The sequence below is a fragment of the Euleptes europaea genome, chromosome 5 (genome assembly GCF_029931775.1).
Source record: "Euleptes europaea isolate rEulEur1 chromosome 5, rEulEur1.hap1, whole genome shotgun sequence".
Lineage (NCBI taxonomy): Eukaryota > Metazoa > Chordata > Lepidosauria > Squamata > Sphaerodactylidae > Euleptes > Euleptes europaea.
Window position 1 is genome coordinate 22,893,855 of NC_079316.1, and position 12,322 is coordinate 22,906,176.

Genomic DNA, 12,322 nt, shown 5'->3' on the forward strand with positions numbered 1-12,322 from the left:
TGGCCCTTTACCACTCAAACTAAGAGTTTGAGTGATATAAGGCCCCTTGCGAGGCAGCACTTCTGGTTGTAAACTGGAAGTGACATATGTGCGTTGTGTATGTGCGCGTGCACATTTGCCCGCTGACCCTCATGTGGTCAGCAGGCAGAGGGGCGAATTACCGGGGGTTTGCCCGCCACCTCCGGGCACCTGGCAACCCTATTTTTAATGCAAGACACAGACAGAAGTGGGTAGCTATTGTCTGCCTCAGCATAGCAACCTGGACTTCCTTAGTGGTTTCTCATCCAGGTGCTAACCAGGGATGACCTGCTTAACTTTGAAGATCTGATAACACTGGGCTAGCTTGGGGCCCAGTTCCTGCTACACTGGGCCCAGTTCCTGCTACACTGGAGAAACAGGTTAAAACTGATCTTTGATCATGGGCTGGGTTCCATGGATTCATTTCAGTAATATTAGTGTTGTTCTCTGATGCAAGGAGGCTTCTGCTGATATAAGTGGCAATTCTGCCCATGGAGGCTCCTAGTTCTTCCAGAAACTTTCACTTCCACTTCCTACACAATTGAAGTGTCACTGATTTTGTTTTCTTTCTTCTACTGCAGGTGTGGCCAGGAGAGGCAGTCTTCCCAGATTTCACAAAACCTGCTGCTGTTGAATGGTGGGTTGAGGAATGCCGTCTGTTTCACAACACCATTCAGTTTGACGGACTATGGGTGGTACGTAGTATGGATCTTTTGAAGCCCACACAACAAAATATATTTTAATGTAATTTCTGTGCATGTTGCAGGCAGTATGTGTCTTTGGTTTGTGTCTTTGGCTTTAAAAACAGAAATATTAAAAGCAGAGCACTGTTGGTTTAGCATGAATTAACCATATGGTAAGCTAAGCAGGGTCAGCCTGGTTAGTATTTGGAATGGAGACCATCAAGGAATACCAGGGTTGCTGTGCAGAGGAAGGCACTGGCAAACCACCTCTGTTAGTCTCTTGCCATGAAAACCCCGAAAAGGGGTCGCCATAAAAAGGGTTGCCATAAGTCGGCTGCGACTTGAGGGCACTTTACACACACACAAAGCCAGTGAATTTTGAATTGGGGGGGGGGAGGGAGAGTTCTAATGTAATGGCTCAATTAGAGAAATTACCTCAGTTTGAGTTGGACCTCACCACATTTAAAACTAGACCCAACACAAATTGATGCCTGCATGTGTTCTCATTCCACTGCTAGACAGTTCTTCTTTCCGGTTTGTCCCTTTCCCAAGCAACAAAAAAATTACCGCTGCAGTGAGGAGAAATTTGTTATAGCGATGTCTCATTAGATACTCCTTAACTTGGAACATAAATCCCATATTCCATACCATAATTTCCTGTTGGTGATCATGTAATTTGATATTTCTCTGCCTCGTGAGCTAAATCAGGAAATGATAGCAGGGAAATGGGATTTCCGTTGTCAGTGAAGGACAGCAGTTCTGCATCTAACAAGCCTCTGCTGTCTGTCTCCCCCCATATTGGAAAAGTAAGATTGTGTTGCTAAAGAATGGAGAAACTTGCAGCTTATTGGTGAAGGGGCTCAAGCATCCTTGTGCTGGAACAGTCAGTGAGGATTTCTAATGTTCTAATGACTTCTAATGTTAAGTGTGTGCTTGGACTGTGTTTCCCATGATAGACTATAGCAGCCAGACTATAGCAGCCTAACTACATGTTACACTTTACATGAGTTTGCCATGTGGACTTGCAGCCATATTGCAGCTGTGTGTCCCTGTTGGCATCTGCTGTGTAAAAGTGCAGCAGAGGTGAGGAGGGGCTCCTTTTTTCCCCATTGCGCTGCATGTGCTTCCATGGGGGCACATTCTGGAGTTTCTGGTGCTTTTTGGCCCCTGAAAATGGTCAGGGGAAGTCCCAATATGAATTGGACTCCTGCTGTGCTTTGTAACAGGAATTGCCATGGGTGAATCACAGCTGCAATATGGCTGCCTGTTGGTAACTCATGTAAAGTATAATATGTACTTTGGCCCTAAGATGTGGCATCTTGGATACTGTGCCTAGGACATGGGAGAGGTGTGCTGAGCTAAAAGGGAGAGACCCTCCATTCATCCACCATCTGGCTTTCACTGCTTCAAGCCTGGAGCAACCCCACAGGATCATTTGCAACACCAGCAGAACAAACAGGAGGGGGGAAGGGAATGACAACGGCACCTTTTCAGTTTACATTTTCATTCACTTAGAGACCAGTACAGATTTCTAGATTAACCTACCTAGAGTAAGGCGGGTGGTGGGGGGGGGGAGAGAGAGAAAAAAGGAAAAGAAGATAAGATCATGTATCTCTGTCTGTCTAATTGGAGATATATGCAGACCTGATTCAGATCAGAGCTGCACAGGGAAAGGAGAGGAGTCTCACCCCCTGCCAACTGCTTCGGAGCTTCCTTTTGATTATGCACGCCTTTTCTGCCCGCCAGAGGTCACCTCACACTCCCCACATGTTTTCCCCACATTTTCCAGATTCTGGCTAAAACAGCATGTGGAGAACATGGGCAAAATGTACGAGGAGAGCGAAGTGACCTCTGATGGGCAGGGTCCCTGCATAAAAGGCCTCACTTTAGTTTTGCTAAGTAAAACGAGGGTCCCTATACTGTTATTAATCTTTAAAGAGGAAAGTCCTTTAAAGGGGAAAGTCCTTTAAATACTTGGGCTTTCTTTCCTAATATAAATACTAGGTAGCCCAGTCTCAATTAGTGCAACCGAGCAAGGGATTGACTGGTTAAATCTGTCTTCTCACACAGCCCCAATCCGAATGAGGTTCTGAGTGCATAGTTTGGCTCTTACAGATGGATGAAGAGCTATGATCTTCATCACCTTGGTTTGTGCCCTTTATGTTTGCATTGAAGTCCATATGCTAAACAGGAAGCATTATTCAAGGGATTTTGATAACAGTTCAGTTGAGCCTAAAAGAAAATTCCGATTAACAAACACAGCAATTTAACGAAGATTGTGTACTCATGCATTTCTGCACATCTTTTCTCCTAGGATATGAATGAAGTATCCAATTTTGTTAAAGGTTCAAAGACTGGCTGTGCACCAAACAACTTAAATTACCCACCTTTTACACCAAGTAAGTTGTTAAGTGAAAATTCCAATTTCTTCATGGGTTAGTAGATCATAAGTATCTAGAAGGTTGGCTTTCTTCACATTTGTAAAGCAGATATTCAAAGAGGGCAATTCTAAACAGATTTATGTGTGTGGGAAAAGTGGTAGTTTAAGAGAAAACTTTTAGTGCTTTGAAACCTCATTTTCTTGTAGGTAATGGTTTATAATCTAATGAATGGTGCATGCAGAAGGGAAATAATTTGATTGTATCTCAGCATGCTAACATTCACTGTCATATAATAACAACATTTTGTTCAAGTGTTACAAGCAAATGAATCGTTTTTGTGGTTGTTGATTGATTGCTGTGGAGTCAAAGGAGGGGCAAGGGTAATGGGAATCTTCCAATTCCAGTGAAACCCAAAGAGAACAATAAATAAATCCAGGGTTTTAATCTAGTGTGGCAGATCCAAAACTGGGTATTTCTTGAGCATTCTATGAGCTTTTTTGCATGATATATTTTCTCTCGTTATATTGCAATGTAATGTCAGGTGTTTTTTTTCCACATTCTCCATCTGTCTGGCTCCATCCTGGGTTTAGTTCGAACTCTCTTCATGTTTTCCCCGGGTTTTCCCTAAGTGCTTACGCTTTCCATATAAAGATCTTCCCATATAAAGCATTAGCAAATTGGCAGGGCTCTCCGCTCACAATTCTTTTTTATAAATTTATTGTCTCTAGAAATCCATGCCCACTGCTATGCACTGTGAGACTCCACACCACCTACCATCCCACAAATTGAACCACCTACCATCCCACAAATTGAACAAATAAATAAATACATTTCCCCCTCCCCCTACTCCCACATTGTTCTCTACTTTTGGGAGTCTACACAAAGCACTTGCGATACTTCATCAATGATAGTGGGGAGGCAACAAAGAATTAACAAAGAGATGTTAGTTTAATCTCATAAATGTTTTTTTTCTGCCAAGTGAGATAACATTATTAGCAGGAGTGCCCCCCCCCCCCGGTAAATCATACCTTCCTTCCTGTTAGTGTGCTGCCCATGTTTGTCTTGAGGACCTTTCTCTACATATAAAAATGACTTTCTTTTTTAAATTTCCAATGAATTAGAGATAGTGTGTTTGTTTGCTGAACTTTCATTGAAAGTAGAAAGTATCTTGAAGCATTCAGTCCACTTGAAAGGAATTTCCTTTCTTCTCCCACAGAGATTCTTGATGGAGTCATGTATTCAAAGACACTTTGCATGGATGCTGTGCAGCACTGGGGCAAGCATTATGATGTCCACAGCCTCTATGGACACTCCATGGCAAATGCTACTGATGTGTAAGGAATTTCTTCATTATCCTTTTCTTCTTTAAAGTCCATCAGCATGCGTGTGGCCTACACTGCCTGTAATGGGCTGGAGAACTGGGTTTGATTCCCCACTCCTCCACACGAAGTCTACTGGGTGACCTTGGGCTAGTCATAGTTCTCTCTGAACTAGTTCTCTCAGTCCCACCTACCTCACAAGGTGTCTGTTCTGGGGAGAAGAAGGTAAGGTGATTGTAAGGCAGTTTGAGACTCCTTAAAGGTAGACAAAAATCAGGGTATAAAATCCAGCTCTTCTTCTTCTACATCTGTGCACCAGATGTACTCCATAAAACATGCTTCTCGGCACTAACCATGACCATTACCACACCATTAACTAACCCCAAATTTATTGTCAAAGTCGATCTGCTCCCCCCTCCCCTTCCCCCTTTATATTTTTGTTAACTTCACACTGGCAGCCGATATTCTGATGACTGCTCCTCCGCTAAGACCCCTCGCTGGCCCTAAAAAATGTTCACAAGCACATAGAAATTGGGATGAGCAGAGTGAGATGCCAGGCAGAATTTGTATGAGTGAGGGAGACAGCGAGACCAAGCAAGGAACTCTCCCCCCTTGCTACCATCTTCCTTTGAAACCTGCAGTCCCAATCTTCACAGAACTAATGCAATCATAACAAACCCTGCACAAAGTAAAGGGGGGGGGGTAGTGCAAAGAGCCAATGATCCAACTTTCCTTTGTTCCTTCAGGATTTTTTTAAAAATATGTGTAAAATATTAGCAAAGGAGAGGGAGGGGAAATTGGGAAGGCATAAGGACATAAGAAAAGCCCTGCTGGATCAGACCCAGGCCCATCAAGTCCAGCAGTCTGTCCACACAGTGGCCAACCAGGTGCCTCTAGGAAGCCCCCAAACAAGACGACTGCAGCAGCACCATCCTGCCTGTGTTCCACAGCACCTACGATAACAGGCATGCTCCTCTGATCCTGGGTGTGTTTCCATGAAGGGCAGCGGCTCTCCAAAGAAGCTCCATATGCTGCTGCCAAGAGGTCTGCAAAGCCCCTTTCCCAGAGGAATCCCCGCTCTGAGAGCTCGCATAACAGCTCCCCAATTTTCCCTGCAACTTTTTTTTTTTTAGTTTACTGTAAGCACAATCGGCTGCCTGAGAAGTTTTTTTTTTTTAAAGCTGTTCAAAGGAACAAAGACTGCTCGAAGCAGGAAATCATTCAGATCTTCCCCTGGGGATATTGCACCAGGACGAAAACAGAGCGGGGGGGTGGGGAGAGAAGAAGAAACGCGGCTCTCAAGGGAAGGTAGGGGGGCGGGGAGCATAGAAGAGGGGAGGGGACATAGGCTACACAGTGGGTGTGGACAACAGAGGGGCGGAGAAACCAACAGCGCCTTAATTCTATCTGCACCTCAGGGGAAGCCGTCTGGGAAACGGAGAAAGGAAAAACATCGCCCTATGAGCGTTTCTGGAAACCGTGCGGATTAAGCGACTGCGAAACGGTTCCACCACCAAAGGGAGGGGGGAAGGTGCGATCATGAATTAATAAAACATCTCAATAAACGTTTCAAACAGTAAGTGCGTAACCCCCCACCCCCATGTTTGCACTAATTCTACAAATACATTTTGTTTTTCAGGGCTCTTAGAAGTATTTTTGGCAACAGAAGGAGCTTCCTGCTCTCTCGGTCCACTTTTGCTGGATCTGGAAGAATCACAGGACATTGGACAGGAGATAATTTTGCCACCTGGGACAATATGAAATGGTCCATACAAGGAATTTTGGAATTTGGTCTTTTCGGATTCCCTTTTGTAAGTTTCCTTAAATTATAATAAAACAATTATTTTATGGTGGAGTGAGACTCTTAGATTCCAATCCAGTCTTCACTACATTCTCGGTTGTGGTAATGGTCATGTAAAATGGCTTGGCTTGGATTATTACCTATTTATCCTCTCTTCTGATTGTATCTTCTTATGTAAAGTTCAGGAATATACCACATTCTGGTTGAGTGACTCGGGACACAATAATCCCGATACAGCTCAGCAGCAGTGCATTGCAGTCTGCCTGGTGCTTAACAACTTCTCTGTGTTTGCGGTACCAGACAGGAAACAAAGTAAGGTTGTTGTGTGCTTTTTTTAGTAATCCCTAGCTGTGGGCAAGCCATACATAGCCGGTAGACTGCATTTTACTGAGATGCTCAAAAATAGTGTGCATCTACTTTACAGCAATCAAATAACCAACACCTCTAGGCCTATAATTATCACATTTTCTTAAAGAAAACGAATTCCCTGGTCTACTTTGGGCCCCTGTATGGGGAAAAAAACCTGATACCTGTATTGTGCCTACCTTTTCACCTACTGGGTTTAAAAGCAGCTCAGGAGACAATTTATGACAAATACAATGGCATGGGAGCAAGAATTAACACCCTCCCCCAGCACTTTCCCACTGATCAGTATTGGGCTCCTCAGGGTTGTTTCTTAAGTCCAGAAACACGTCAAAAGCTCCAACCAAGAAACATTTTGTGTAATTTGACCTTCAGTACACCAAACTGCAAAATGACAAGGAAAAGGCATTTCAGAGTGTTTCTACTATGTCACTGCTAATGTGAGAATAGATATTTTGATGAGACAACTCTGAGAGTAAGCTTTTCCTGTTCTCAAATAAAGGTCAATCTCACTGTTCATTTGGGGAGGGGGACAGGATATTCAGTCCTCTTCACTGAAATTCCAAAGCATGTGTTACATTTTCCTGGCCTACTTTAGCTTACTAAATTCAAGCAAATGAGTTTTTAGTGTCTTTCCAGAACTGGGTTATTGATAAGAGATGGCTAAGTTTAGAATAGATAGATATAGATAGAGAGAGGTGTGTGTGTGTGAACGTTATTACAGTCCACAACCAGCACAAAAACAGGAACAGGGAATAAACAAAAGGAATAAGATCAGTATACAACCAAGCTCATGTAGCAACTGCCAACAAACATGGTATATACCAAACACAAACTGCAGGATAAACATAACCTATACATTTGGGATCTTTCTTATATACATTTTTTTTCCAGATTGGATCAGACATTTGTGGTTTCCTTGACAATGTCTCAGAAGAACTCTGCAGGCGGTGGCTGCAACTTGGAGCCTTTTACCCATTTTCTCGCAATCACAACAATGAAATGAATGAAGTAGGTCCTACCTTTCAAATCAAATTAGCGGTATGATTTCTAGAAATCTTCTTCTTCCAGTGGATAACAATTGCCACATTCACTTCCAGCCTAAAGATCCTGCATATTTTGGAAAGGATTCGCTTCTGGTCAACTCAACCAAACACTACCTGAATATACGCTACACTTTGTTGCCGTATCTCTACACCCTCTTTTACAATGCACAGATAAAGGGATCCACTGTTGCAAGACCAGTCCTACATGAGTAAGTTATCTGGTTTCTTTTTAAAGAAAAGATCTTGTATAGGGAAAAGAAATACACCTTTTGATGCTCATCTGTATGTTATATTTGAGATCCATAATAACCTATAATGCATTTCCTATGTGTGTGCGTGTGTTTGGCATACAGTCACAACCCTTACATTTGAATCTCAATCTTCTTATAAATCAGAAATAGATTAATCATAAGGGCCCAGAACAGATGACCTCCCACACTTTGGCTCCCCATGCAGGCAGGAAGAGCAGGCACAAGTGTGTATTAGTATCCCCCCCCCCTCCACATGGTTGCCAGGTCATCTGCAGATAAACTATGCTTAGGAAATGACTTCATGTACCAACCAGTTTCTCTGCATGATCATACTCAGCAGTTGAGCAGACAATTGTCCAGAGGCAGGGGGAAGGCTAGCACACTTGTGCCCATTCTCAGTCCCTGTGTGATAAGTCAATGTATACAGGTGTCTTCTGTACATTTATTACATTTATTAGTAGCTTCAATTCAGAAGGAATTGAAGGAGCCCCGTGGCACAGAGCGGTAAGCTGCAGTACTGCAGTCCAAGCTCTGCTCACGACCTGAGTTCGATCCCGACTGAAGTCGGTTTCAGGTAGCTGGCTCAAGGTTGACTCCGCCTTCCATCCTTCCGAGGTCGGTAAAATGAATAAAAGGAAGATGACTGGGGAAGGCACTGGCAAACCACCCATAAACAAAAGTCTGCCTAGTAAACGTCAGGATGTGACGTCACCCCATGGGTCAGGAATGACCTGGTGCTTGCACAGGGGACCTTTACCTTTTTACCTTTTCAATTCAGAAGATAGAGAATTCTTTAAGATCTATTATTGAGAGAGAGAGAGAGAGAGAGAGAGAGAGAGAGAGAGAGAGAGAGAGAGAGAGAGAGAGAGAGAGAGAGAGATTTCAAGCACATTTAAATATTTTCAGCTGTACACAGTGCCAAAGTTTAAAGTTCCATGTATGCTGATGTGTATATGGAACTCCTGTATTTGGTTTAGTTTTAAATTAAATTAGCCATTGTGTGTACATGCAGCTGCACATATAGGCTAACTTCATGTTAATCAATGGCAAATCCTTTTCACTCTGTGTTTACACACTGGGAGTAATGGATCCATTGAAGGATTGGGACAAAAAGCTTGAACTTACAAGTCAGCCCAGAGAATGGTTGGGGCAGGGGTACATTGTAAAAACAGCCCATCTCAGCAGGAATAGGTGACTACCTAGGAGAGCCATCTCCCTCTGAGCTTTGTGAGGGGAAATAGTAAGATACCACTGAAATAATCAATAACATACATTGTATATGTCTATTTTGGCCAGTGAAAAATGTATGGATTATCATAATTTGGGTAGATCTAATGACCTCTGTTTCTTTACAGTTAAAATACTTAGAGAATTAAAATAAAGTTTAAAGTAAAGTTAAAATAAAGTTCAGTTTATTTACAGTCATTTGACCAGCAAGTATGAATTAAAATAAAGCAAGAATGGAAATATGCCACTGCTTGGCTTTATATTGGGATGAAAGAATGCACTGCTTCTCTATCAATTTCCAAGTTTTAATGTTGCCATTTTAAACCCAAATTCCAAAGAGTAAATTCGCACATAACCAAAGGTGAAAAATAAAAGGAACATTAACCTTATCTTTTGATTCAGGTTCTACACAGATCAAAACACCTGGGACATTGATAAGCAGTTTTTGTGGGGATCTGGACTTCTTATCACCCCAGTACTGGATCCAGTATGTATATTTTAACTTATTAACCTCAAATCTATATTATATTTTAAAACCAGACTTTTAAAAACCAATGTGTAGTTTCATTATATATGAGTTATGCAACTATGCTGAAAAAGTGACCTCATGTACCAACCAGTTCCTCTGCATGGCCATGCTCAGCAGTTGACCGAACAATTGTCCAGAGGACATGAGGTCACTTGCTCAGCATATAATATCCCAAAATCCATTGGGAAGGCCTTTGCAATGCAAGGCACATTAAACAGTTTTTGAAGACTAGTGTGCTCTTTCAAAGCTCCCGCATCTTGTTTGCTTGTATTTTCTTTGCAGCTACTATTAAAATAACTTCTAGGATATAGAATTACTGTCACCTATAGTTCATGTATGTCTTCCTCTTCATTTGAATCAATGAATGTTTGTTTGCTTAAATTCCAGGGTGTGGATAGAGTGACCGCATATATGCCTGATGCTGTGTGGTATGATTATGAGACTGTAAGTGTACAACTATTATTCAGTTATTATTTAATCCAGCCAGCTTCTTCACTCGGTTCTATCCGACTCCCTTCCTGACTATAGTCCCCATCCCACTTGGTTTTTGTCTATGCAGATCCCATTATCTCCATTACAGCCAAACGGGATCTCACCATCCTTTTGCCTCAGCGAAAAAAACAAATTGGATCCAACCCAATATGTCCCGTTTAGGTGTCCCAGTTTAAATTAAACCGTGGGCTTTTCTACACCAGGTTTTTGAAGCAGCTCGGGGTCTTAACAGGTTTTCCCCTCCCTCACAGGCAGTATCATTTCCCAGTTGCTGCTCTACCCTCCACCCACACACACTTTTTCTTAGTTTTCCCCATCTTTTTTTTCAGACCATCTCAAAGGTGGTTTGAAAGAAAAAAATCATGAGGGAAACATGCAGGGGAAAAATAGGAGACCAGTGATCAGCCAATGATACTGTTTGTAAGAGAGGTGAAAAAGAAGATGAGCTGCACCAAAACGAACTATCAGTTTAACACATAAAATATATAATACCAAGACCACGGTCACACAGCTCAGATAACCTACAAGAACCAATAAACTCTGTCTGTGAAAGCCTTTGACAATATATAAGCAGAGTTATATCTTTGCACATTCATTGAAGTCTTAGATGGAACTCTGTGTAGGGCTGCAGTGTAAGAAGGGCTTTTATGCATGTAGTCCTTATTGTTTTAATACAATCTTCACAAAAATAAAGGGAATTACTTTTCCAACATCCTTAGGTAGGAAGGAACAATTAAATCACAACATTGAGAGCCAGTGTGGTATAGTGGCTTGAGCATCAGACTACCATTTAGGAGAACTAGGGTTGAATTCTCACGCTGTCATGGAACATTGCTGGGTGACCTTGGGCCAGTCACATCCTCTCAGCTTATCCTACCCCACAGTATTGTTGTGAGAAAAAAGTGGAGGAGATAAGATTGATGTAAGTTGCTTTGGGTCCCCAATGAGAAGAAAGGTGGGGGTATTAATTAATACTGTGGGGTAGGATAAGCTGAGAGTAATTTCTAAAATATTTTATAGTAATCAATCAATCAATTAATTAATTAGGGTGACACCTTTTCAGTTGTGTGCGACAGTCCTTACATTGGGAATGTAGTCAAATGGTATTTCAACCACATCAAAATTAAGATGACATATTTTTGTCTGGCCATAGTACCAATATCTAAATAGGTATGAAACATGCACCATTTATCATGAGGAAGTCACATGGAGCTGGAAGCTTGAGATATGCATTGTACATATCTATTCCTAACTTACTCACTTTATTACTAGGGCATACAATCACCATGGAGAAAACAGCACTGTGAGATGTATCTTCCAGCAGATAAAATAGGTCTTCATCTCAGAGGAGGTTACGTCTTTCCCACTCAGCAACCAGCCAACACCACTGTTTACAGGTACTTTTTGAGAGCCAGGCGTGGGGCCTCCTGTGTGTGTGTGTGTGTGTGTGTGTGTGTTTTTAGTAGTTTCTTATTCTTATGTCAGGTATTTAGCAATGTTTTGTTAGTCTCCTGTGCCTTTGTGAGTAGGCAAAGGATTAAAGAGCATGTGTAAGAGAAGTAACCAGCTTTCTAACAACTATCCTTTTACCCTAAATACAATTTGAGAAATAAGAAAAATGTACCAATTTTGTTCTGTCTGGATGTGAGAGGAGTTAAAGCATTTTAAATATTTATTGTCATATGGAGTCCAAGAGTTGGATCGGGTCTTGAAGTCATCTAGCCCAAGCTCCTTGCCAACACTGGAAATCCAGAGCTAGAACATTGCCAGCAGATGTCTGCCCAAGTTCTGTTGCATCTGACAGAGGGCCTCCCCTCCAAGAAAGCTTATGCTTCACTATCCCATCTGATAGTTTACTTTTTTATTTATAAATTGCAATATAAAAAGCTAGAAACAGAGAAATATAGTATCAATAGAACAGCAATAAAGCTGGTACACCCAAATAAATATAAAAATGAATTGTGACAGTATTCTACAGTGCAGTTCTGTACTATGTTAAATACAGTAAAGTCCCTATTAAGGCATTAATACAAATACTAACAGCCCATTCCTGAAGGGGAGGGCTGAAAGAGGTTAGGAGGCAGTGTGACCCCTGTGGCGGCGTAAGTGCCACTTACGCTGTCCAGATGGGCAAACGTGCCAGCGTAGGAGAATTTAACACTGCCACAAAAGAGCTACACAGCTGCGTCCCGCATAGGCGCCAGCACAGCTG

At 42.1% G+C, this 12,322-nt stretch overlaps 1 protein-coding gene across 1 annotated transcript in view; it reads left to right on the plus strand.

Annotated features, from left to right (window-relative positions):
- Positions 1–12,322, plus strand: part of SI (sucrase-isomaltase) — a 139,101-nt gene that overhangs the window by 31,683 nt on the left and 95,096 nt on the right. Inside the window, exons 12-20 of the mRNA XM_056850378.1 lie at positions 600–713; positions 3,016–3,100; positions 4,299–4,416; positions 6,041–6,212; positions 7,460–7,576; positions 7,666–7,820; positions 9,492–9,576; positions 10,006–10,062; positions 11,383–11,507. Coding sequence (XP_056706356.1) covers positions 600–713; positions 3,016–3,100; positions 4,299–4,416; positions 6,041–6,212; positions 7,460–7,576; positions 7,666–7,820; positions 9,492–9,576; positions 10,006–10,062; positions 11,383–11,507 — 1,028 coding nt within the window. The remainder of the gene's footprint in view (positions 1–599; positions 714–3,015; positions 3,101–4,298; positions 4,417–6,040; positions 6,213–7,459; positions 7,577–7,665; positions 7,821–9,491; positions 9,577–10,005; positions 10,063–11,382; positions 11,508–12,322) is intronic.